The following is a 25685-nucleotide window of genomic DNA, read 5'->3' as shown; positions in this document are numbered from 1 at the left end:
CTTTGCTTTTTTAGTAATCTCTAAAAAGGTGTGTTTACAGAGATATCCAGTCCTCAAAATTGTGAGGCAATATCCCAGAAATTGTTTTATATTCTTTGCCTTTTTTTTTTCCTTTTACTTAACATAAAGCAGTGCTGTTAGGTTACTTTCTCAAATAGTGAAAATAGTGAAAACTGGTACTGATTCAATTCCAGGCTGCTGCACCATCCCCAAATTGTAAATTATTATTCAAAATAAAGTCACCAAGTCAGAAAGAGAAAAACAAATATCTCATACTAACGCATATATGTGGAATGTAGAAAAGTGGTACAGGTGAACCAGTTTGCAAGGCAGAAATAGAGACGCAGATGTAGAGAACAAACGTATGGGCACCAAGCGGGGGTGGGGTGGTGGGATGAACCGGGAGAGTGCCATTGACATATATACACTAATATGTATAAAATAGATAACTAATAAGAACCTGTTGTATAAAAATAAATAAAATAAAATTCAAATCAAAAATAAATGACAATGTGTTGGCTTTCACCAGAGTTAAAAATAAAGTTTTATGCATATGAAAAATAAATAAATAAAGTCACCGAGAAAGCACCTGAGAATATTAGTCTTTATAAGGACTCAAATATAAGGCAACTCCTTTTCTGAGAAGGGGAACGTTTGGCCTAAATTTGGATATCCCCATTCTAGCCTGTGTCCAACACTTCCTCCTAATTGCTCTCTTTTATGACATTAGCTCAGATGTGGCACTGAGGAAATAAGTCTTTATGCATGCAGCTCTGCAACCCTTCCTGAGGGAGGCCAAGCCCCTGTCCTAAGTGCTGTCAACCATTAACACATTCATGCATCAGAAATATCTTTATATTTTCCTACGCAAACAACATTTGCCACTGTGCTGCAGAATTGCAGTGACACTGCACTGAGTTGTATTTGTTTAGACTTAGAAGCTGAGAGGGCCAGTGAAGTGATGGTAAAATGGCTGAGGAATGGGTAGGAACTTGTTCCTCATTCCGTGTACATTGACTTCTCTTTTATGATATATATATATTTTTAATTAATTTAATTTAATTTTTATTTTTAGCTGCGTTGGGTCTTCGTTGCTGTGCATGGGCTTTCTCTAGTTGCGGCAAACAAGCTTCTCAGTGAGGTGGCTTCTCTTGTGGAGCACGGGCTCTAGGCGTGCGGGCTTCAATAGTTGTGGCATGCGAGCTCAGTAGTTGTGGCTTGCGGGCTCTAGAGCACAGGCTCAGTAGTTGTGGTGCACGGGCTTAGTTGCTCCGCGGCATGTGGGATCTTCCCAGACCAGGGCTCGAACCCGTGTCCCCTGCATTGGCAGGCGGATTCTTAACCACTGCGCCACCAGGGAAGTCCAATGATGTTTTCTTTAAGTTTTAAGAAGTCTCAAAGTTTGGGTTTTAAGAAGTCTCAAAGTCAATTTTAAGACAAATACTTTTGTTTATGGAGTAGCTAATACAGTAAGTAATACATTTTACATTTCCAAAGTTCAGACCTATGTGGAGGAGGTAATTTGTGATATTCTGGACTTTGCTACTAAAAGCGACCTTTACATTATAGGTTCAAGGTGCTTAACTTTGTTGGTCGAGATCCACCCCATTAACAATGTGAAGGTTCTAAAAGCAGTGGATAGCTATATTTGGGTACAGGTAAGTGAGCATATCTTTATCATTTATCTCATTAATCAAAAAGCATGAAACCTATAGGCAGTGGTGTTACAAAGTGCTTTCACACACATTATCACATTTTCCTCAAAGCAATCCAGTGAATGAGTATGGCTGGAATTAACAGCTTTTCCTTTGCAAACATGAAAATCAAAACTCAAACCTAGCTCTCTGTCTCTATTATATCATGGTTTGTCTAATAGTACTATAATGTTTTTACATGATGAAATATAGAATATCAAAACACATTTAAAGGAAGTTTAAAAATGGTTTATCTAATGTGTTCATAGAGTTGACAGATTAAATACCTATGATTAAATGATATAATTAATCCCTGAATTTATCAACTCTATGAATCGATGCAGAAGCATTGTGCGTATAACACAAGTAGACTAGATATAGTCAATTCTCATTACTTGCATATAGAATTTGCAAATTCTACTACCCACTAAAATTTATTTGTTACCCCAAAATCAATACTCATGGTGCTTTCACAGTCATTTGCAGACAGGGGCAAAGCAGTGAAAAAATTTTCACCTGATGCACATGTTCCCAGATGAGGTAGAACAAGGTGACACTGCCTTCTTGATTCAGTTCTCAGACTGCAAACAAAGGTTGTTTTCACAGTCAACTTAGTGCCATGTTTTTCACACTCTTTGGCTTTTCTTGGTGATTTTGCTGTTTAAAATGTCCCCCAAGTGCCTTGTTGAGGTGCTGTCTCATGCTCCTAAGTGCAAGAAGGCTGCGCTATTCTTTTCAGAGAACACGTGTGTTAATTAGATAAACTTCATTTAGACATTAGCTTATAGTACTGTTGACTGAGTTCAGTGCTAGCGAATCACCAGCATATATGAAATAAAGTGTCTTTTAAACAGGAACACACATTAGACCAAGTTTTGTTTTAATTTGTTGTCAAAAATGTTGTAACTAGAGGCTCACACGTTCCTATCCCTGTGCTTCCCTTGGGAGCAATGGTTCAGTTTTCAGTGTTCTTGGTGACTTTATGGAACATAGCTGCCGCAGAGAACAAGAATCAACTATCCATATTCATGCAGGGTTGAGGCACAATTGCCTTGTGTAGCCTCTCCCTCCCCCCACCCACTCCCAGCCTCTGGCTGTGGGTCTCCCTCTTGCAGTGTGTGTTGGGAGAGGGGATTGTCTCTCATGTGCCCAGTCGTCCACTGTCAGCCAGTCCTTACAGTGGTGCATTTCGCCACCACTCCTGGCATCTCTGTGGGCCGCTGCTCCCTGCCAGACAGGGCCTGGTGTGGAGCTCCTAAGCTGCGTTCCCTCCCCCAGGAAGCCACCCTGTTTACGTTGTCATCAGTGCAGGGCTGACTGTGGGACACTTCCCTTTCCTGGCCTGTTACTTTGGTTTCCTTAGCATTTTTATCCAGGGCTGTGTAGGCAGTGGAGATATTATTGAAGGATGAGGACAACTAAAAGGTAATTAGAGTATAGGAAGGAAAAAGTTTTTATAAGTATATGGTTGCACTACATTGTGAATATATTAAAAATTACTCAGTTGAATACTTAATAGTGAAAATTGTGAATAGTGAATGTTGTGTTATGTGCATTTTATCTTAATTCAAAAAAATTAAAAGTACAGGATGCATGATGTCATCTGTAGGCCAAAAGCGAAGTCCCCACCCACATGAAGCAGACCCACACTAATCTTGTGGGCCCATCTCAGTTCCTAGCCCTGCTCCCTGCTCCTCAGGCTTAGGCCTCTGGAGAGAGAAACTCCTCCAAACCTCCATCCATGGCAAATCCCCACCTTCTTCCTCTCTCCCTTCTGCTCTCCTTTAGAGAAACGCTGTTCACTGTCCATGGAGTTTGGTCCTGCCCTGCGATCTCTCTCCTTTTTCTTACCAGAACGTCCGTGATGATTTCCAGTAGTACATTTCCCTAAGTCTACACGTGCAGCTTTGACCCCCTTCATGGAGGAACTTCAGCAAGACAGTAGTGAGTGGGGTCTGGATCCCAATCTGGGATCCTTGGAGAGTTGCCCACCAGCATGATTGCATCTTCCAGATAGTTCCATTGGGTAACTACACATTTGTCTACATGCCTGTAGTACATACCTTCCATCGACGAATATTAATAATCAGAGTCTAGCTCGATATTTACAAGATAAATATTTTTCTAATATGATATAATCTAATCTATATAGATTCCTACTCACAATGCAGACAAAACAAAACAAAACCCCAAAAAATGTTGCACACTTTTGTAGAGCTCTGTCTGAACCCTGTCTATGTATATTCTCACTTCTAGGCCTTGCTTCAGGGTTGCCTCAAATTAGAAAGAAAAACAACCACCACCTGAATGGAACTTTTAAAATTACATTTTCACTGATTGCCTCACAGAGACCAGGCAAAGGTTTAGAACTGGTCAGCACCTTAGTCCAGGTCACAGTGCTAAGGCAGCAGGGCCTGGCCACCTCTGTAGACCCAGGGGAGGCCAAATCTGTAGTTTCTCCTTATTTTGAGGCACTGAGTGTTTGCTCTTCCATTATCTATGTGGTGTCACTCATCATTGCTTCTCCTCAACCCCAGTACACAAAGTATCCTTTTTTTTTTTTTTAAGATTTTTTTTTTTGATGTGGACCATTTTTAAAGTCTTTATTGAATTTGTTACGATATTGCTTCTGTTTTATGTTTTGGTTTCTTGGCCAAGAAGCATGTGGGATCTTAGCTCCCTGGCCAGGGATTGAACCCACACCCCCTGCATTGAAAGGCAAAGTCTTAACCACTGGACTGCCAGAGAAGTCCCCAAAGTATCCTTTTTGATGTGCACAATTTCACAAATCAGCAGGTAATAAGGTCTATATTATTCTCATAGCTGAATTCTGCATTCCTGTCTATTTTACAGTTTTGAGCTTTTTGCTGTGAAGAATGGTATATAGTTAAAGTTTTGTTTTTCTGAAAGGGAAACTTGACTGTAAGCAATTGTAAAAGTTGACCAGTTCTAGGGACTTCCCTGGTGGTCCAGTGGTTAAGGCTCCACCCTTCCACTGCAGGGGGCAGAGGTTCGATCCGTGGTCCGGGAACTAAGATCCCGCATGGTGCAGCCAAAAAATAAAAATAAATTAATTTTTTAAAAAGTTGACAAGTTCTATTTCTAATTTGTCATTATGAAAAGTTAGGACACCAGGTAATATATTTTGTCAAAATATTTCCTAGTCTTTAGAGAGGCTGCAGGCTTTAAAACAGGGACATGAAAAGTTATGTTCTTTCAGTATGCTTTAAAGTTTGGAGGGAAAACCCAAAATTCGCCAGTGGATCTTATCTAGTAAGCTGTCTTTCATGTTGCAAAATGAAAGTGCTGATTTGTAGTTACCCTTTTGATGATGAAAGAATTAAGTCACTGGAGTTATCCCATGGCCAGTTTTCCCTCATTATCACAGCTGACAGTGTCAGGCCTTGTGTTTCTGGCTGCCTGCTTTGTCCTGTGGGCTGACAAATAAGGGTGGGCGCAGAGGAGGAGGCATCGGGGGGATCAAGCCTTTTCTTCCCAGTGGCAGTCGTTCTGTGCTTTGAGGTAAATCCTCCACCAGTTGCCACACTGTGATTCACTATCCTTTCCTGGAAAGTCCCTGGTTCTGTTTTGCTTTTTCTCTTGGATGTGGGACTTTGGAAGTTGTCACGGAGAGTACATTTACTTGGCTCTCAAATTAAATACTAGGGTTAGCTGCACAACCAATTATATCAGTCACTCTGTTTTGGTGCGTGTGAAACAGAACTTTCTGTACAAATGTTATTTACATTGTTTCTGATTGGCTTCAGAATCCCGTATTCCAAATAGGAAGCACCATCCCTAGAAACGGCTTACACTTTAGCCTGTCTAAATGAATTGTGTTGGACCTGTGATCAATCCCCCGCTGGAAAACGGAGCTCCTGAAAGCGTTCCCTTTTCTTCCTTGCTTCCATCTGTAATGTGTGTGTGTGACTGTGATTCGCCTAAACTATTCTGTGGTTCCCAGTCCCTTCTATGGTCTGTAGTAGTACAGTGATCAAACACAACTTTTGAAATAATTGTGTAAGCAAGGTAGTTGCTTATGATTTTGATCAATTTCCTTTTTACAGTTCCTCTACCCACATGTTGAAAGTCACCCGCTACCAGAGAATCATCTGCTACTGATTTCAGAAGAGAAATGTAAGTATATCCTGAGGACTTCATGAACGGTGCATCTCCCAGTGAAGCGTAGGAAGGGCGTGATGAATCTTCTAGCTGTCCACTCGCCAGTGCTGAGGGTCCACTGACCTTTGATGTCCATTGGAGACCTAGGACTCCTGTGGAAGGGCTTTCCTTCTGTTTCTACTTGTTGTTCTCTTAGGCTCTGCCTCAGTATATGACGGGCTCCTGCATATATGGATTTCCAGTTTGGGCACATGGTAGAATATTTGTAGAACAGTTGTGCAGGTCATTTTTGCCTTCTTTAGTCCATCCTTCTTTAAGATGTCTGTCACAGTGGATAACCATGATTTAAGGAGAGAGGCTTGGATGGACAGAGGGAAAGGCATTAGAAGCTAGAAGAATTCCATGGCAGAACTCGAGGACACTTAGTAACTTGGTCAAATTCAGATAGAGGCAGATAAGATTGGGACATCCTTTAATGATGATTTCAAGTCGGGGGAAGGGTGGAGAAAGGACAAAATTCACTGGTGTATCTTATCTAGTAAGCTGTCTTTCATGTTATAAGGTGAAAGTGCTGATTTATAATTAGAAGGACAAGTCTGAGGGGTTAGGACTGTGTTCACTTCCTATACTCTTGCCCAATAATCTGTCTCACATTTCTGTAACTAGAACCAGCAGAAGGTACATATGGCTGAATCTAAATCGCTTACTGAGAAAAATAGACCATCTGCACATCAATAAAGTGTTCAGAGTTCTGTTAATGACCCCTATAAAAATACCTCCCCCTAATATCTGGCATAATGAGTTTTCTATCTGATGTTTTCATATAAAGAGGTATTGGGTATTTGGAAATTGAAGATAAACCCTGCCAAATGAGCCCTTATTAGCCCTATGTAAGACTGATGGTATAGGGGAGGGAAATACTTGTTAAGGGAACCCAGGGAAGCAGAAGAGTTAAATGCTTCATGTATTGTTGATACTGAGGAGCAGAGTAAATGCTGGACTTGAAACAGACTTAAAGGGAGGGTGGAGAAAGGTGGGTTTTGTTTTGAGCCTTGTGAGATTGCCATCTGTGATAACACTGTTTTTCAGCCAGTTGTTTAATCTGCTTTGCTTTTATAAAAAAATGTTCACAACTGTTAGGTGAAAAAAAGTACTCATATTTTTCATGAAGGTTAAACTATTGTTTCTTTTTTAAAAGATATTGAACAACTTCATATCCAAGTTACCCAAGAAGATGGAAATAGAGTGGTAAATATTTGAAATTCCTTTCGCTTTAGAGTTATTTCCCATAAAGAGTGGCATTTCTAGACTATTAAAGATGGATTGTTATAGAAACATACTACTTTATTTGGTGTCTTTCCAATTATAGACTTGCTGTTGTAACATGTGAAATAATACAAGCTACATGAAGGAGTTGATTATCTCCTTTCTATCTACCTCACCCCCCAATCTCAGTCTCCTGACATAACTAATGACAGCCGTGTGTGACCTTTTCCATGCCCTGTACCTTGCTCAAGGTTAGGTGTACAGATACTGGGATTCAGTTGCTTTTACCAAGATAGAATCATAATATAAATATTAATTTGCTGCTTTTGTTTTTGCTTTTTACTTAATATATCAGGGGTATCCGTATAGGTTTCTAAATAGAGAGATAACTTTTTTCTCTAATTTTTATACATATATACACATACATACACATAATAAATGGGATCATAGCATATATGCTAAGGTTCTATATAGTTCAGTTTTCTTTTCTTTTTTGCTTGTTTTCTACTTCTCCCTTGCCTTTTCACTTCTAACTTTTGTTCACAACTTGGTGCGTATCCTTTCACAGTTTTCTCCATACCTATATGTCTCCCATCTCCACCCCGACACACCCAGGGGTTTGTTTATTATTCACTCCTTCCTCATTCAACTCTGTGGAATTACCTACAAGCACCCTAGGGCAGCTCAGTTCATTGTCTTTAGAAGTACAAATAGTCCCTGGCATGGATGTGCACAGTTTTGTCACCGTTCTCCCATGGATGGATATTCACTTGATTGCCTTTTTTCCCCCTTTTATTTGTTTGCATTACAAACTGTCTCAAATGTTTTTACCTCTACATGTTTGGTACACGTGTTTCTTTGGGTTAAATCCTCAGGGAAGGATAAGTGGGTTGACGGTTATATGCATTTAATAAACTTCAACAGATTTTGCCAGATTGCTTTCCAAAAAACTTGTAACACTTCAGTTTTGCAAGCAAAGTATGAAAGTACCCTTTCCCTCTATCCATACCAGTTATCGATGTATTTACCTTTTTAAAAATCCAGTTTGATGCGTTTAAGTTGATATCATTATTATTCGAGGTTGTGTTTCCCTTAATATTGATGAGGTTGAGCATCTTCTTTGCTTATTGGCTATGTGAATTTGTTTTTCTGGGAATTGCTTAGTTATATCCTTGTCTATTTTTTCCTGGGTTGTCTTTTTCTTGACAGTTTGTGTGAGATCTTAATATATTATTGATATTAAAGTGATTTCCTTCAATATTTAAATAGTCTGCATCTAAATAGTCTTTCTCTGATTTTAATTTTAAATTATGTGAACAAAATTGAAATGGGAGATGGCATTTTTAAATTATGTATCTATGATTGAAAGTATCAAATCAAGAGGCCTGGCTGGAAAATGACCAGAAAGTATGTGGCTGGAGCTGTGGGCCACTAGTGGCTGAGTGGATGGCAGGGCAAAGACAAGGCCAGTCGTCAGAAAAGGGTCAGGCCAGAGAGGAAAGGCCAAGGTGCAGAATCCCAAAGCCAGCAATGAGAATTTAGAGGAGAGAGTTAAATAAACAAGTTGGGGTCAGGAAGTGGAAATGGACACAGACAGAGGACTGGCTGGTTAGAAGAGGGGTTGGGAGCCATGAGAGACACTGCAGAGAGAGTGAGGCCAGGAGGCACGTGTCAGAAGCCCAGGAAGGATTCTCCTGGCCAAGCAATACAGTCTCAGCACTCCCTCATCCACATGTGCCCTTCTGTGAGGCACTTCTGCCCTCATTCTTTTTTTTTTTTCTTTTGCGGTACGCGGGCCTTTCACTGTTGTAGCCTCTCCCGTTGCGGAGCGCAGCTCCGGACGCGCAGTCTCAGCGGCCATGGCTCACAGGCCCAGCCGCTCCGTGGCATGTGGGATCCTCTCAGACCGGGGCACGAACCCGCGTCCCCTGCATCGGCAGGCGGGCTGTCAACCACTGTGCCACCAGGGAAGCCCCCTGCCCTCATTCTTAAAGGCTTAGATGATCTACAGCTTCATAAAGCCATGTGCAGGTCTGCATAATCATCACAACATCCCTACACATTAGAGGTGGTATTATAATTATCCCCATGTTTACAGGGAACACGACAACCTAGACTCACAGAGGTGAGGAAACTCTAGAGAGGGACAGAACTGCTATGTGAACCTGGTTGCCATGTTCCGATGATCATGCTCTTGCTAGTATAGGTCTTTATCTGAGAGTTCCCAAATCTACCCTAACCTAAACAATTTCAGAAAAATGGAAACAAGATGGGTTCCCCAAAGTTAAGAGTCAGATAGGTAGTGTACTCTTGGATCTTTTTCCAGCAAATTTGATGGAACTAGGCAAACAAGAAATAGAGGTGTATGATTCTGCATGCCCTGTCCTCCCTTGAGTTCCAAGTTAGCCTCATTGGAGAAATCCCATTTAGGATTAGAGAGGTTGAAGTATGACTATGGACCATTCTGATGTTCTTTTTTTTCCTTATTTCTTCTACATCAACTTGTCTTCATTATTTACTCATCTGTCCCAATATAGATCACCTTTGCTTGATGAGCAGTTTTGAGGAAAGTGAGTTCTTAATTCCTTCTATTACACTTATCATTTCCTTGGCAATTTACCCTTGCGTACCCTATTTCATTTTCCTTCTTTTGAGAAGTATTCCTTGAGTACTTCTACATGCTAGAAACAATCAAGCCATTGAGAATGTAAAGGTGTTGTAGAAGAGTGCATACTCATTGGGGTAGACTTATAACATTAATTAAAATGTAATTGTAATAGAAGCATGCCAAAGCACCATAGGAATACAGAGATGGGGAGCTTTGCCTTCATCTTGGGAGGTGAGGGAAGGATTTCTACAGGAGGCAGTGCCTAAGTTGGGTCTTGAAGGATGAATAGTTAAGTATTGCTGAGGGATGGGCAGTATCATCATGCTCATTGTGGAAGACATAAAGGTAAGAAGCATGACCAAAGACACATGAAGAGTTTATGGCAGATCTAGGATCATTGCCCAGAACCCTCCTCTCCCAGGCCTGAGTTTTCCCTTGGCCTAACAGTCTCTACCTTTGGTGGTAAAGCCCTCCAGACTGCAGATACCTGAGTGGGTTATGTCCAGAACAGGAAGCTCTGAATCTTTTGTTAGCACAGCTGTTGGTTTGTGGTAGGTGTGGCCTTGCCTTCAGCAGCCCCAGCCTGTCTGCCAAACTAAGAATAAAAATAAGATAGTTTATTGCAGAGTGTTTGTGAGGAGCAAGTAATGAAATGATGCCTTAAATCTTTTTTGGAAAGACTTTCCATGTGTATGTATTGGCGGTAGGGGCTACTAAAAGTAAACTGTGGAAGTATTTACATGTATTATAAAGATAGAATAAGCAAAATAATTATGAAACCCAGATATGTTCTCCTTTAAAATAGTTATTTATTTCTAAAATCTCTTTGCCTCCTTAGGTAATTAAAAATTCTGGCCATCTCCCAAGACAGAGAGTAGCCGAAGATTTTGTTTGGGCTCAGTGGGATATGTCAGAGCAGAGGTTATACTACATTGATCTGAAGGTAAAAACTAGACCACTGGCCCTCCTTTTTGTGGGAGTAGTTTAATTTTGACATTACCGTTATTGTAATTTATTAATTACTTCATTTTCATTGATGGGGCAGTCGACAAAAGTTGATGAAAAATAATGGAGAGGTTTTCATTACTGTTTGATTTTTGGCTGCTTCCTTTTCTCTCTCTCTCTCTTTTTTTTTTTTTTTGCGGTACGCGGGCCTCTCACTGTTGTGGCCTCTTCTGTTGCGGAGCACAGTCTCTGGACGCGCAGGCTCAGCGGCCACAGCTCACGGGCCGAGCCGCTCCGCGGCATGTGGGATCCTCCCAGACCGGGGCACGAACCCATGTCCCCTGCATCAGCAGGCGGACTCTAGCCACTGCGCCACCAGGGAAGCCCTCTCTCTCTTTAAACTATTGTTTTTGTTGATTTTTTGTTAATTTGTCACTTACTCTGTTTTCTTTTTTAGAAATCAAGGAGTGTCTTAAAATGCATCCAGTTTTATGCTGATGAGCACTTTAGCTTAATGGTAAGTCCAGAAAATGATTGGGCTAAGGAAATTTTACAACCTATTGCCCCTTTTAAAGAGAGCTATTATCATAAACAGCATTTTAACATTCTTGGTCTTGTTTTTTAGTCACTTGTATGAGCAAGTAAAATAGTTCTTGCCATCTCAAGACTTCAATTCTGTAACAAATGCAATTAATATAGATTATTAGAAGAGCACACACAGTAAATTTCTGCTAACTGAATGCCTCATATTAAAGAAAAATGGGTAAGAGTATCAGTGGGAGGTAGTAGGTGTGGTTAATAGTAGATAGCTTTATGTGATTATGCATCATTTGATCCAAAAGAACATGTGATGGTGGATTGAGTATAAGGTAGAAAGTCAATGAGAGGGTAGAGTTCAATCAGTACAAACCTAGAACCACTCCTGGAAAAGCTGTTTGGAGCGCCAGCCTTGTAGTGAGGAGTCGCAAATATCTTTATCTGTGATGGACAGAACATTATTATTCTTCTTGACCAGGGTTAATATTGGTGTCTAATACAGATTGATATCATACCATTACAAGAATTTCATTTACTCCTTCTACCCCCTCTTTTGGACTCACTCATTCTCTTTCTAAAGACACCCAGTCCTTCCCTCCTTACGTGATCATCTGTGTCTTGTAAAAGTCTACTCCTTCCAATTGGCTTATTATAAAACCCATTTATGGTAGTCAAATCTGAAGCAAAGTTTGCCTTTTGAGAAATAAATACACATCAAGCTTGTGATGTATGTAAACTCCAGAATGTTCCCAGTGGACTTTCTGTCTGTGGACTTGGGGGATATCCTCTGAAGATAATGCTGGTTAAAGGAGCTCTTCATCATTAGGCAAGCACAGTGTTGTCAGGTTTGCACTGGTTTCCAGAACTATCATCACTTAACTAATGTCATTTTTCACTTTGTTTTCTCCTGATTTTTTGACAGTTTGAAGCACCCTTGGACGTATCATTAAGTGATTCAGGATTCAAGTAAGTTACTCATAGATTACCATTAATTTTTATAGACACTTGTGGGCAGAACGATTATATAATATTTATACCTAATCTATGATATGCAGATAAAAGGATAGTTTGATATTCTGTGTGTGGGTGTGGGTGTGGGTGTGGGTGTGTGGGTGTGTGGGTGGGTGTCATCTTTTCTGTTTCTGTTCTCTATAGGGAATATAAACAGTGTTATCAAGCATGAACACAGGGTTTTTGCATGGAAAGGCAATCATATTGATTTTTCTTAGTCATCTATTTCTGTAGGGTGTCTCCATTTATTTTGATCTATGGAAGTGCTATTCTCCCTGTGATTCAATAAAAGCATTCGATGAGTCAGAGAGACAGCTACGCTTAGAATCAAACATCAAAACCCTTTTCTTGTTGCCATCAAAGAGGATATTGCAGGTCAATCCACTTATAGCTCAGCTGAGTCTATTGCTTTACTTTTTTTCCTGTTTTCCTTTTTACACAGAAGGCGAGGTTTTTTTCCCCCAGATTATTTTACATGTAGTAAAAACATGAGACACTGTTGAAAAAATAGACACAAGGCCATAACTGCACAGAAGAAATGAAAGTCTTCTTGAATTAATGGTAATCTCAAACTGTTACATGTTTCACTACCTTTATTTCATCATATATGAATGTTCATTTCTGTCCATTGTGAAACATAATGTCGGCATTACTCTAAAATCAAAGAAATTTATAAAAATGTAAGTTGAAAGGAATATATATATTTTTCTCTATTGCCAGGCCATGCCATTTATGTAACATGTATTTTTAAAAATTACTGTTTCATAGTTTGTTTTTTTTTTAACCAAAAGACATATTATCTACTGGAATTTCTTGAGGACATGTCTCTACTTCTGTGGGTAAATTATAGTTGTTATGTCCTTTATGAGGGAACTTATTTGTAAATGCATTTATGTTCTTAGACTTGTCAACTTTGGATATGATGATCTTCAAGACCAAGAGAAATTATCCAAACACCCAACCTTGTGTGTTTTTACCAACCATACAGGTAGAACCGGGTTGTATTTATCAATTTACTTAATTATACTTGAGTTCCATACATTTAGTCATTGTTTAGCTATATTGATCTTGAAAATAAAATATAATAGGGCCACACTCTTACATAAGTGATTATATGGATATTTACATACCAAATTACATTCTCCACTGTAATTTTATACATTTTCTGTCTGCATAAAAGAAGCCACAGTCAGATTATTGTTCTAATAGTTAGTTTTTGTATTATTGTTCTAATAGAGGGGCTAGATTCATATTTAATCAAGCTACATTTTCTCACCTGCTCCATTTTTAACAAATGGCATACGATGATCAGGATGCTTTTTGTGTCAGGCTTACTGATGTTTGGGTTCTAAGCCTATGTGCTTAGCTGCTTTAAGAGCCATGCTATAACCTGAGCTGACGATCAGAGCTTCATATAAAGTTGTTAGTGTACAATATTCCATCTCTTAACACCTGTTTATTGTAGATAGAGAAAACAGAGAGGGAAAAAAAATGCCTGAAAATGAGTGGAGAGGAGTATGATTACAGTCAATGAATCTGGTGGAAAAACTGCTCATTAACCGTAATAATCATCTAAATAATCAACTCTAATAACTAAATCTCATAGCCATCTTTAACATCCCAACTTGAGTGGACAGTTACCACTTAAGTAACGCTTAGACTAAAATTGCTTTCCTTTAAAGCCAAATTATGTGGTATTCATTGAGCCGACGGTTATGGAGCACTTACTGTGTGCTGGGTATTGGGGATACAATGGTGAGCAAAACTGACCTAAACCTTTTTTAGTAGAGCGTTACTATTCAGTATGGACGTTAGACGTTAAATAAGTGCCCACGTAGTATTTGAATACATTTTATGAATGAGAACTACAGGAAGCCATGAGAACATATAACAGATGTTTAATGGAAGCTACTAATATCTTCAGATATGTTCTAGTCCAGCCGGTGCATTTCATTTTACAGAATGAAAACTGAAAATTGCTTCCTTTACCACCTCACTCCTTCAAAATCCATCCTATAGTTTTCCTGTCCATCCAGGGTCTCCCTCAGCCTTGTAAGTCCCTCTATAAACAAGTCTTGGGGAGTTTAGGGCAGGACATGATATTGCCTTTGAGACTTGAAGGAGGTATATGAACTAGGAACAGGGTGACTGAAGTAGAGTGAGCAAGAGGGAGAGTATTGCGAGAGCGTTGAAGAGGTGGGCAGGGGCCAGGTTGTATAGGGCCTTGCAGACCATGGAAGGGCTTTAGGTTTTATCTTAAGGGTCATAAGGTCATTAAAGTTTTTTTTTTTTTCCTTATGACGACCTTTTATTTTGAGAATGCTCAATTGTACAGAAAAGTTCAAGAATATAATGAACATCCGTGTACCTTTTACTTAAATAATCATATCATTCACAATGCTTTACCATTTGCTTTATCATTCTCCTCTTAAATAGGTAGCATTTTTTTCTTTTTGACTAAATCTTTAAAGTAAGTTGCAGCCACCACGATACTTTACCACTAAATAATTCAGCATGTATCTCCTTAGGTTAAGGATACTCTTACATAATCTCATTTCCATTATCACTGAAAGAAATTAGCTACATTAATTAGTAAACTATTTCATATTCAAATTTCCATAATTGTTCTTTAAAAAGTCCTTTTCACGTGTATGTATATATGTGTATGCATATACATGAATAGATACGTGTACGCATATAACTTTTAAAAGATTCATGCGTTACATTTGGTTGTTTTGTCTTTGCAGTATCGTAATGTAGACCGATTCCCACCTCCTATCTTCTGTCCCTCTTTTTCTCTTTTCACAACGTTGACATTTTGAAGAGTCCAGGCTATTTGCCTTGTGGAATATCTCACATTCTGGATTTGTCTAATTGTTTCTTTGTGGAAGGATTTAACTTCTTTCTCTTTCCTTCACATTTTCTGTAAGTTGGGAGTTAGGCCTAAAGGCGTTGTTAGACATAGGTTAAACATTTTTGGTAAGAATATTTCATAGGTGATGTTGTGAACTTTATTTGCACCAGATCAGGAAACGTATAATGTAAGGATGTCCTACTGTTAGTGACACTTAGTTTGGTCATTTGGTTAAGTGGTAACCACTGCCTGTCTCCCTTGTAAAGGTACATTTCAACCTTTGCATTAGTAATCTGTGAGGTGATACTTTGGCATTAAATTACTATCCTATTCCCCAACAACTTTTCATCTGGTGGTTTTAGGGTCCATTGACGGTCCTTCACTGAAGTGTTCTAATTGGGTAGTGACATGATTAGATGTGTATTTTGAAAAGATCACTGTGGCTGCTGTGTGAAGAATAGTTCAGAGGGCACAAGAGAAAAAGTGGGGAGATGAGCAGTTAGGATAAGGTGTAGTCATATATTTAAGATGAAGCTTGATCTGGGATGGGCAGTAGAGGTAGAGAGAACTAGGTGGGTTTGTGATGAATTTTGGAGATGGAACTTAGGAGACTCGCTATGAACTAGATGAAGAGGAATGGTTCTCAGGTGTCTGGCACAAGCAGATGGGTCAACAGCGGTGCCGTTTACTGAGGTACAGTGGTTTTGGTGGGGCTTAGGAAGGGAGATCGTGAGTTTTGTTTTGGACACATTAACTAAGAGACCTGGAGCTTAGAAGGGGAGTCGGGACTGGAGATGAATAAGTGTGGAAGTTGTTAGACCATAGCTGGCATTTGAAGCTGTGGGAAGGGTAAAGGGTCAAAAGGGAAGAGGTTTAGGAGTTAGATCTGGGAGCAAAAATATATAAAAGTTAGGTGGAACATCCAAAGAAAAAGGAAGAAGTATGGGGAGAGAAGAGGAAAACCAAGTGAGGTGTTATAACAGCCAAGGGCAGAGCGAGTTTCATAAAAGAGAGTGACTGTTAGTAGGTGGTGAGAGGTGGAGTCCATTGGGTATAGCTGCATGAAGGTTACTGTGAGTAGTTTGTGCTGGGTGACTGAGGTGAAATCTTGATTGTGATGGGTTAAGTGTCATGTGGGAGTTGAAAGATTTTAGCAGCATGTGCAGGTATGAGAGAGGCAGCAGCTGAAAGGCAAAATGGGATTTAGGGAATATCATTTTTTGAGACAGTAGGGACTCTAGTATGTTTGAATGCTTACGGGATATTTAGTGGAAAAGAAAAGACGACAATACACAGCAGAGAGGAATGACCAGTAGAACAAATTTGCTTAGAAGGTGGGATGTAATGGGATCCAGAGCTCATGTGGTGGGACCAGGCTAGTACTTGACTACCTTGTACTTGACTTTAAATCTGTTGGATATAAATAATCATTTTAGGCTTTTATTCTATGAAGCTTTTATTCCTTCTTAGTTTATTCCCATAGGAATTTCTCATGAACAGTAGCAGCTTATAAATAGGCTATCTATGACATATCTTAAGAAATAAAATGTTAGGTTAGTCCGGCACGAGATGTGAAAGAGTGTTTTTTCCTTTCTCAGCAACATCTAGGAGAATAGCAAATGAGCCTTGCTTTTCGCAGTCAGCTTTGAAATAGAAAAAATAAACCTGTTTCAAATGGGATGCTTCCAGATTTACAATGAAATAAACCAGAGAAGCACCCTTTTGCTTTTCAACTAAGAAGTTGTCAGTTCATGTATTTCCCAAATTACTTTTCAGAAATAACTTTTTTAACCTTCGTTGTTAAAACAAACAAATACCTACTTCAGCAAAGTAGGAATGGAGAAGAGAGCAAATAGTCTGATCCCTATATGGCTCCCTCTATAATAGGGAGCTTCATTTTCCACTGGTGTGAAGAACAGAAAACATGGTTCATGAAAAAAATTTAGGTAGACTCAGAGCTTTTTACAAACTCAACTTATTTCAACTATTTACATTCATGCTGATGCTGTAATAACATTGGATGTTCAGTTGTCACATATTGGTCATTGGGAGCTCCTTTGTCCTTTCAGCATTACTTTTTACATTCTTGAAAGCATCTTTGTCCTGAATTTTCCTGCCCTAAGAAATGATATCTGCTACCTTCCAGGGAGTTAGAGTTAAAATCTGGAGGCTGCTCATGAGAGTTGGTGATAGGCAAAAGTGCTCTGCCAATGTCAGGACACTTATGTATTAAGATCATGAGTTTGTATAGATTTTTCTAATAAATTTTTTACAAATCAGGGACCTCCTAAAGAATTGAAGGAAAGAAAATACACTCCCTATCGAATAGTCAACCCTGAAGCTGTACTTAGAGTTCTCCTGTGTGTTCTAACTCCATGGTGGCTGTAATTCTTTCTTGTGCACCACCTACTGGGAGGTAGTGAGGGGTGAAAAGTGTAACTTCTCCTTCCTGTACATATAATTGCAAGAGTTGCCCTTCACAAGTTCCCAGAATTAGGCCTGTGTTTTAGCATTTTATAGAGCCTTTTACAATGAGATAATTTCCCTTGGAAAACTTTGTCCATAATAGCTTTCATTGTCCAAATGGTTTCCCCCAGGCTAGCCAACTTTGAGATGTTATCTTCATCATTGATGAATATTCATTACACATCTCTGGATACGCCATTAAGAGCTTGCTTTGTTTTTTCAAACTCTGACTTCCCCCAACTTGTAAATAGCGGCAAAATTATTCTGAAATAATAATAATAAAGCAGCTAACCTTTATGACCAGCTATGACTTCTTTGCCAGAGCTTTATACATATTACCTCATTTAACACTCACATTAGAACCATACGAAGGAGGTTCTATGTTTTCCTTATTTACAACTGAGGAAACTGAGGCTTAGAGAATTTAATTAATATGACTCAGGCAAATTTAAAAAATACTGATGCCTGAATCTCACCCCAGAGATTCTGATTTAGTTGATCTCAGGTGGAGCCTAGGCATCTGTGGGCCCAGGTAATTTTAATGTACTTTCAGAGTTGAGAACCAGTGCTCCAGAGCTATGCTGTCCAAGAGGGTAGCCACTAGCCACATGTGGCTATTTAAATTTAAGTTATTAAAATTAAATAAAATGTAAAAGAAGTTCCTCAGTCACATTAGCCATCCTTTAAGTGCTCAGTAGCCACATGTGGCTAGTGGCTACCATATTGGACAGCACAGATATCAAACATTTCCATTATCAAAGAAAATTCTAGAGATGGGACAGCTTTGCAGAGCCTGTGCACAGCCCATTTCCCCTTGTTGTGTCTTTTTTTCCCCCTTTGGGATTGGGAGAGGGGACTAAGCCATAACATAACTATTTGGAGATGTTTGCTTATGAGATCTGAATATGGCTCTTGGTGTATGTAATTAGGTTAGTTTATTCTACATCTCACTTTAACTTTCTTCAAAACAAGAAAAATGATAACCTCAATTCTCTAAAGGATGGTGTGCAGAGGATTTTGCTAGAATGGAGGTTATGATCTTCCTTATATTTTTGACATTTCACGTTCATTCCTCAGGGTAGTTTCCTAAAAGAAGAATTACTGGGTCAACAGGTGTGAATATATTTAATCCTCAGCAAAACAGTTTTTCGGAGAGGTTGTACTAGTTCACTCTTTCATTACTATTATTTGAGAATGTTCTTCCTACTGCTCCATTGACAGAATTGATTATCATTTTTAAAACTTCACTAATTTGAAAGGAAAAATGTGGTGGCTTGTTTTAATTCTTGTTTCTTTATTATTAGAGAGGATGAAGTTTTAACTCCGTTTGCTAAAAATGCCTGTGATCATAGAACGTAAAAGAACAGGATAAACCAGTAGGGTTTTTGCTGGTAGTATGTTTACTGTATAAAAGTAGTCAAAGTGGTACTGAGGACTTTTGTATCTGTTATAATTACTATTTTTGTATCTGCTTTAGTATAGCATTATTTTATTCTTAAAGAGTCTGCTGTAATTTTAAAGAAAAGATATTATCATTGTGTGGTCATTAAGCATAACAGTAATTTTGAATCTAACAGAATTGTTACTTTTTTATCTGATAAAGTTATTCTTTTTTGTTGTTTTCTGTTGAAAATATTGCAATGAAATGAATTTCTAACAATATATGGCAGTCTTAAAAGTCATTAAAAGAGTCACAAAGGATAAATATTATAACGAAATGCTTAAACATGTCCTTAAATAGTCTTCTTAGGGAAAATGGGCCTTTTTTTTCCTACCATGATTTTTGATAAAGGAACTCTAATGGAGTATGGTAGAGGAAATATTGCAATTCACTGAGTAGAATAATGATTGAATTCACACAGCTAGTTAATATTCGCTCTGGGACTAGAACCCAGGTTTCCAGGCTCCTTGTCAAGTTCCTTTCCACCCTGGAAATCTCCTATTTCAGGTGATCACATAAATGCTAGCATTAGAATAGAAGTATCAGTTTAAGCATAATGCCCTCATTTGTAGGTCATTGATGGACTTACCTAGTCTGTCCAGGTGGCAACAGCTGCTAGAGGTGATGGACAGTTTTACACATTGAAGCAGGTGGAAAGGCTGAGGTTGTTCTGGAGTGGTGGGCTGAGTGAGTGTGGTCAGGGCTCATCTGGAAAGGCCACTCTATGCCCGGAGCTCTCCTCAGTGACCCAAATATGGATGGGGACAGGCACACACACCACACTTGCTCTTGTTGCCCCAGTTTGCTTTCCATTCTAGATAAAGAAGAACTCTGGAAACTTTCTGTAAATAGGAGACACATTTTTGATAACCTGAGGTCCATAGCTATTAGCAATGGCTGGAAAGCAAGCTACAAAAGGGCACAGGGGAGTATATGTATGTAAGGAGAATCTCGTGAAGCTTTGTAAACTTCTCTAGGTTCCTGTGATTTCACATACAGAAATCTCTCTCTGTCCATTTTCCTAGCCTTCAGTAACCTACCACAGTAAATTGCTTATAGTGTGTGCTGAGTAATTGTTGAATTGAAATTTCTTAGCAACTTGTTAATAGTCCATTTCTAGAATTTGGGAATAATCTATGAGGTAAATTGAGGCAGAACATCTAAAGGAATATCAGTAAGGTTAAGTGGCTTAGGAAACTTTCTATTTGTCTACGATTCTTTTAAGTTTTACTAAATACCTTCTTCCTTCTAGGAAGTTTGTGTGTATGTTACTGCCCGAACTTTGACTCTTGGGAGCAAATCACGTATTCAGTGCTTTACTTTCATAAAGGTACTTTTCATTTATTTTTTTACTTTTACACAGTCATTTTTTCCAAATAGCAGCAAAGTAGATAGACTTTAAAGTCTTATTACTTTGTAACGAATTCAATCAGTACATTGTATATCTGTATACCTATATAATACATATTTCCTGAAGAAATTCATGAATGATGAATATTAAGTGAGCTCATTATTTTAAAATTACATTTAAAATAATATTTTATAATACATTTTTTTCTTGACCTGTGTCTTTTTTCTAAGCCTGTAGACCAATGCTAAGGAATGTATTTGCCCAAAGTGTGTGTGTTTGATTTTTTATTATTACTAACTGAAAGGTACCAATAGATTTAACTTACAAAGGTACATAGGGTTTTAGTTTAAAAGCTTCGATGGTCTCAGTCCTTAACAGGTCTTAGACCTAAGATACATTTATTTCATTTCATACATCTGTGGCCCAAGAAATTGATATGTCAACAGTCAGCCTTGGGGACAGGAGTAAAGTGCCCAAACTTTTCTAGCCCTGTAGTTGGTCACAGAGTGCCCTTTAATAGTTTTAGCCTGAACCATACTAAAGAGTATTTATTTCGCTTGTTTAGTTCCTTAAAATTAGTATTTATGTAGTACATACTGTGGGTAGAGTTAAAATTGCTTAAAATTAGAATTTTCAAAATAAAAAAAAAATTTATGCCAGGTCACACCAGAGTTTATTCTTCAGGAGTGCCTAATAGTACCTTCAGAAGTTAGAGATTAAAGTAAAAGAGTTGAATAATTTAATAACCAAGAAAGTAAAAGTAAATTCAGAAGACCTATATCTATGCTTTAATAGTACAAGTCTGATATTTGTGGAACGTTTTCATACATTTTTCTAATGATTAATCTAATGATTAAAGCCAGAAAATAAAACTTTTCTGAAAGTTTTATTAAGAGCTAATAACCATGATTAAGAGTTAGAAGAGTGGAGAGTGAAGCCCTTAGTAGATAGTCTAACACCCTTTCTGAGTCACAGTGAGATTCCTAAGTGATTCAGAGAAGTCTCTGAGGGCCTTAATGACTGCAAGAGTGTGGCAGTGAACCTTGAGGCACGAGGGCCAATGAGCCACCTGGTCTCCACCTCTTGGATCCTTAAGTAGATTTCTTCAGGTCCTTCTATCCCAGCACAACCCACCTTTTAAGGTCTAAGTTTATACATAAGCCCAGAACAACTACTGGCTTGTGACTGCACTCAGGTGATCCGCCTTCAATGCTGATTTTTGGAGACTGATAGGGAACCATGAGCTCTAGGGCTCCAAAGACACTTGCTTTGTCAGTTTCACAGTTACTAAATGTGGAGAGTATGACGTGGAGTCACTGCCTTGGGTGGAATTCCAGCTCTTTGTTTCTTAGCATCCTCTCTGGCTTCACGTTCTCTCTCCACAGGGCACGGCAAGACCTTCACTGCTACTCTTGGGCGTGTTGACTCACGTGTGACAAAGGGCATTACTTTTCTCAGCCTTGGTGAGTGAGAGGCATAGGCGTCTCTCTGCTCTGTCTCTTCCTTCCGGTACCTGTTACGCCTCATTTTCCTCATGCCTCTTTGGGACTCAGGTTGTGATGACTATGACTGACCTTTTTGAAGCCAGATAAGGGAAGGTTTCCTCTGGAATGCACCCCCCCCAAAAAAAAATCAGCCTTTTGGCAGGGGGGCGAGGCAATGCATCTCCTTTCTTAGGCAACCTGGGCTGTGGGCTTTCTTATGTTTTTAGTAGGAATCCTAAAATGCCATTCGTTAGTATAAAGATGATGACGGTGAGCGAGAGGTTTCCTAAAAGCCTATGAAAAATAATACGTGACGTTGTCCCTTGATTCTAGAGAGACAAAGGCCCTTGAGAAATTGTCTGTTCCCTGTTGGTAATTGCTAGAAGCTTCTGAGTCCCATAACTTATTTATGGATCAGCTTGGTTGAGTTGTTTTTCATTGAGTAAGTATGGTAAAGGGAACTTGAGTATTTGGCTTACACATAGTGAGTCCGTAATGAAGACAATAAGAAGGGGTTTATTGTACCTCCCTACTGAAAGCTGCTGTTCCATGCCAGCTGGGGTGAGGGGCACACACCGGTTAGCACAAGACTAAACAGAACTGCTGTTCGCCTGCGTATGGGATATGGCCCAATATCTTAAAAAGAAAAGCTTTAGCTTTCAGGTTTAGAGCAGATGGATTCTTGAATATTTTCTTCTTTCCCTGTTTCCCAGCCCATCTACTATCATGACAAAGGTTAGGAAGGTGTTATGTGAAGGAACTGGGCAAAGTGAGAACCAAAGTGACAAAGACCATAAAAATATTTTTTTTGGGTCTTTTTTAATCGAAGTATAATTGATGTCCAATATTATATTAATTTTAGGTTTACAAATAGTGATTTAATATTTTTATAGATTATACTCCATTTAAAGTTATTACAAGACAATGGCTATATTTCCCTGTGCTGTACATTCTTATACATAGTAGCTTGTACCTCTTAATCTCCCACCCCTATCTTGCCCCCCCATTCCCTCTCTTCAGTGGTAACCACTCGTTTGTTCTCTATATCTGTAAGTCTGCTTTTGTTTTGTTATACATATTTGTTTTATTTTTTAGATTCCACATGTAAGTGATAACACAGCGTATTTGTCTTTCTCTGTCTGACTTATTTCACTGAGCATAATACTCTCTAGGTCCATCCACACTGTTGCAAAAAAAAAAATTTTATTTTGAATGATACTATTGATGAGGAGAGATATCTTATGCTAAGTGGGCCAGTATGTGCCAGTTTTTAATATGAGCTCTGAACCTGTGGGAAGTTGCTTTAGAGAGGCCTGCTTCTACTGCTTCCTGTGGTAAGAAGGATAAATATAAGGTTTCCTGGGTCTGAGACTTGATTCTTATCAGAAATCCTTTATCAGCATCCCATCTCGAGAGTGATGTGGGAAACTCTCCACTAAAAAAACTTAGCCTTTTGTGAGGTCAAAGGTATCCTTCCTCTTCTTACCCCTGGGATTGACTCTTGAAAAGGGCAGGCATGATTTAATCTCTGGTCTTCAGAGCGTGGAGAGGGCAAAAATACTAGAGCTTTGTAAAAATAGGCTATCTCACATTAAGCCATCTTTCCTTCTTTAAACAGATTTTAACATATAGGCACAAAATTGTACCCAAGATTAGAACTATTCTAGAGGTAATTTTTATGACAACAGTATTGCTTTTTGAGTGATGTCTTTTTTGCAATTTATTGCATGGAATTTCCCTGAATTGTCACCCTCTTAAAAGGGGCTTATATTGATTGAAATATTAAAGAACAGAGTTTTGGAGGAAGTTTTCCATGAACCCCAAACACCTGTATATAAGAAAGATATGTTTATACATTAAAAAACTATCATTTTAAAAATTAATACTATATTCTAAGTGTTTTACTTGTTATCTTGATCCTTACAACAATTCTTCTTGGTGACGTTATCCCCATTTTACTGAGTCTATAATGAAACTGAGTCTCAGAAAGTCTGTGATGTGTGCCCAAGCTTCTTCTAGTGTCTCTTATCAGGGGCACTATATTAGTTTATTGCTGCAATAAGAAATCACCACACATTTAGCCCCTAGATAAATAACACATTGTCTTATGGTTCTGGAGGTGAGAATTCTGCAAGGAGTGAGTCCTGAGGTGTCAAGGTGGGGGCAGAAATGGTTCCTTCTGGAGATTCCAGGGAAGAATTCATTCTTTGCCTCCTCCAGCACATAGAGGCTAGCATTTTTTGGCTTGTGACCACATCACTCCAGTCTCTCGCATCATCATGTGGTCTTCTCTTCTGTAGTCATGCTCCCTGTTCCTCCCTCTTATAAAACCATTTGTGATTACATTGGGTCCACCTGGATAATCCAGGATTCCCCCCCCACCAACTCAAGATCCTTAATCACATCTACAAGGTCCCTTTTATTACTTAAGGTGACATATTCATAGGCTCTGGGGATTACCATGTGGACACCTTTGGGAGCCATCATTCAGCCTACCACAGGTACTATTGACATTTTTGGTGAGAAAGTAACTTTTGGGTGGGAGGGTCCTGCACATTGAGGGATTTAACCTCCTTGGAGCCCACTTGCTCATCAAATGGCAGTAGGAATCTCCCTTCTACCTGAATAATTGTGACAACTCAGAACACCCTCATGTATTTCCAAATGCCCCCTCTCCCAGGGACATAGTACCACCCTAATTAACTGGCTAAGCTGTAGGGCTAGGAGTTAATCTAGGTCATTTGATGCCTTTCCACTGTGCCCTACTCTATCGTTATTTGTGTTTTTCTACTTATGCATTACCATAATGGTAACATTATTGCAACCACTTGTGCTAACTACTTTAACATCACTGAATCCACAGTGACTGAAAGGACACTTATAAGTCAGCTGGTTAGAGTTTTACATCCTCTTTCCTTTCCCTTCCACAGAATGCCTTCTGTGTACATTACTAGCATGTATTTCTTTGCTTCTTAGGGGAAAAAGCGTCTAGCTGGCTCACTTATAATCTAAATGTTTCATCTATATGAAATTCACTACTGTTGTATGAGTTTCTTTGTTTTTCTAAGATCCTAGAAAAATTATTGGCAAGGGCTACTTCTACCTTGCCCCCTTCTCCAGAAACCTATTTTTTATACCTTGCCTCAATCTGTATACAAATGTTCTTTGTACAGAAATATCTGGTGCAGGGACTGTGAAGATGTGTATTCTAGGCAGCTTGCTATGCATGGAAACAAATTAGTACTTCACAAAGTGTCAGAATGCCTGCAGAGACTGTTTTGATGAGTATCAATTTAAAGCTTCTTTAGAGAAGATGACAACGATGATGAACAGTGGGCAGACATAGGAAACTAAATTGTAGAGCTTCCCCCACATGGCAGAAATTATGCAGGAAATTCCCATGATAAGCTATTTCCAGACTGTCAGATTAAGGAATAATTCATGTTGCTGGATATTTTTTATTCTAACTTGCTCTCAGAGCTCATTTAGATTCCTATAAAGCCACAGTTCTCTTAGAAACAAAACTACAGATATAAATTAAGATAACCATGGCTAAATGTCTGAAGAAAATGAGATATTGCTGGGAAGATGGACCGTACTGACATCAGACAGCTTCTTATTACATTGGTCAAAACCTTTGTGTTTTAAGAGGTTCAAAGAAAAATAGGGATACCGTAAAGTTGTTGGCTTTATCTGTACCTATACAGCTCTTGCCACGTGGAACTGACTTAAATCTTTCTCTCCCACAGACTATTATGTAGCTGTTTACTTGCCTGGTCATTTCTTTCATCTACTTAACATTCAACATCCAGACCTGATCTGCCACAGTCTGTTTCTGACAGGTATGGCTGTAGTTTTCCCCCTCGTGAACAGGGTACATTTGGGTTCGTTTTAACGTTAATATTT

At 38.9% G+C, this 25685-nt stretch overlaps 1 protein-coding gene across 2 annotated transcripts in view; it reads left to right on the top strand.

The window, feature by feature from the left end:
* The window catches only part of GSAP (gamma-secretase activating protein), a gene marked incomplete at its 5' end in the record, with an annotated part of 88339 nt that overhangs the window by 19525 nt on the left and 43129 nt on the right, over positions 1–25685 (top strand). For both annotated transcript variants that reach the window (XM_082846651.1, XM_082846650.1), the window contains 10 exons: positions 1570–1658; positions 5762–5831; positions 7015–7064; positions 10529–10633; positions 11093–11152; positions 12095–12138; positions 13086–13171; positions 20197–20274; positions 21681–21758; positions 25529–25621. In XM_082846651.1, the coding sequence (XP_082702777.1) occupies positions 1570–1658; positions 5762–5831; positions 7015–7064; positions 10529–10633; positions 11093–11152; positions 12095–12138; positions 13086–13171; positions 20197–20274; positions 21681–21758; positions 25529–25621 (753 nt within the window). The remainder of the gene's footprint in view (positions 1–1569; positions 1659–5761; positions 5832–7014; positions 7065–10528; positions 10634–11092; positions 11153–12094; positions 12139–13085; positions 13172–20196; positions 20275–21680; positions 21759–25528; positions 25622–25685) is intronic.

The sequence above is a fragment of the Leucopleurus acutus genome (genome assembly GCF_964270905.1).
Source record: "Leucopleurus acutus genome assembly, chromosome: 9".
NCBI classification, from domain to species: domain Eukaryota; kingdom Metazoa; phylum Chordata; class Mammalia; order Artiodactyla; family Delphinidae; genus Leucopleurus; species Leucopleurus acutus.
The sequence above is the reverse complement of the archived record's forward strand: the minus strand, read 5'-3'. Positions and strand labels throughout refer to the sequence as shown.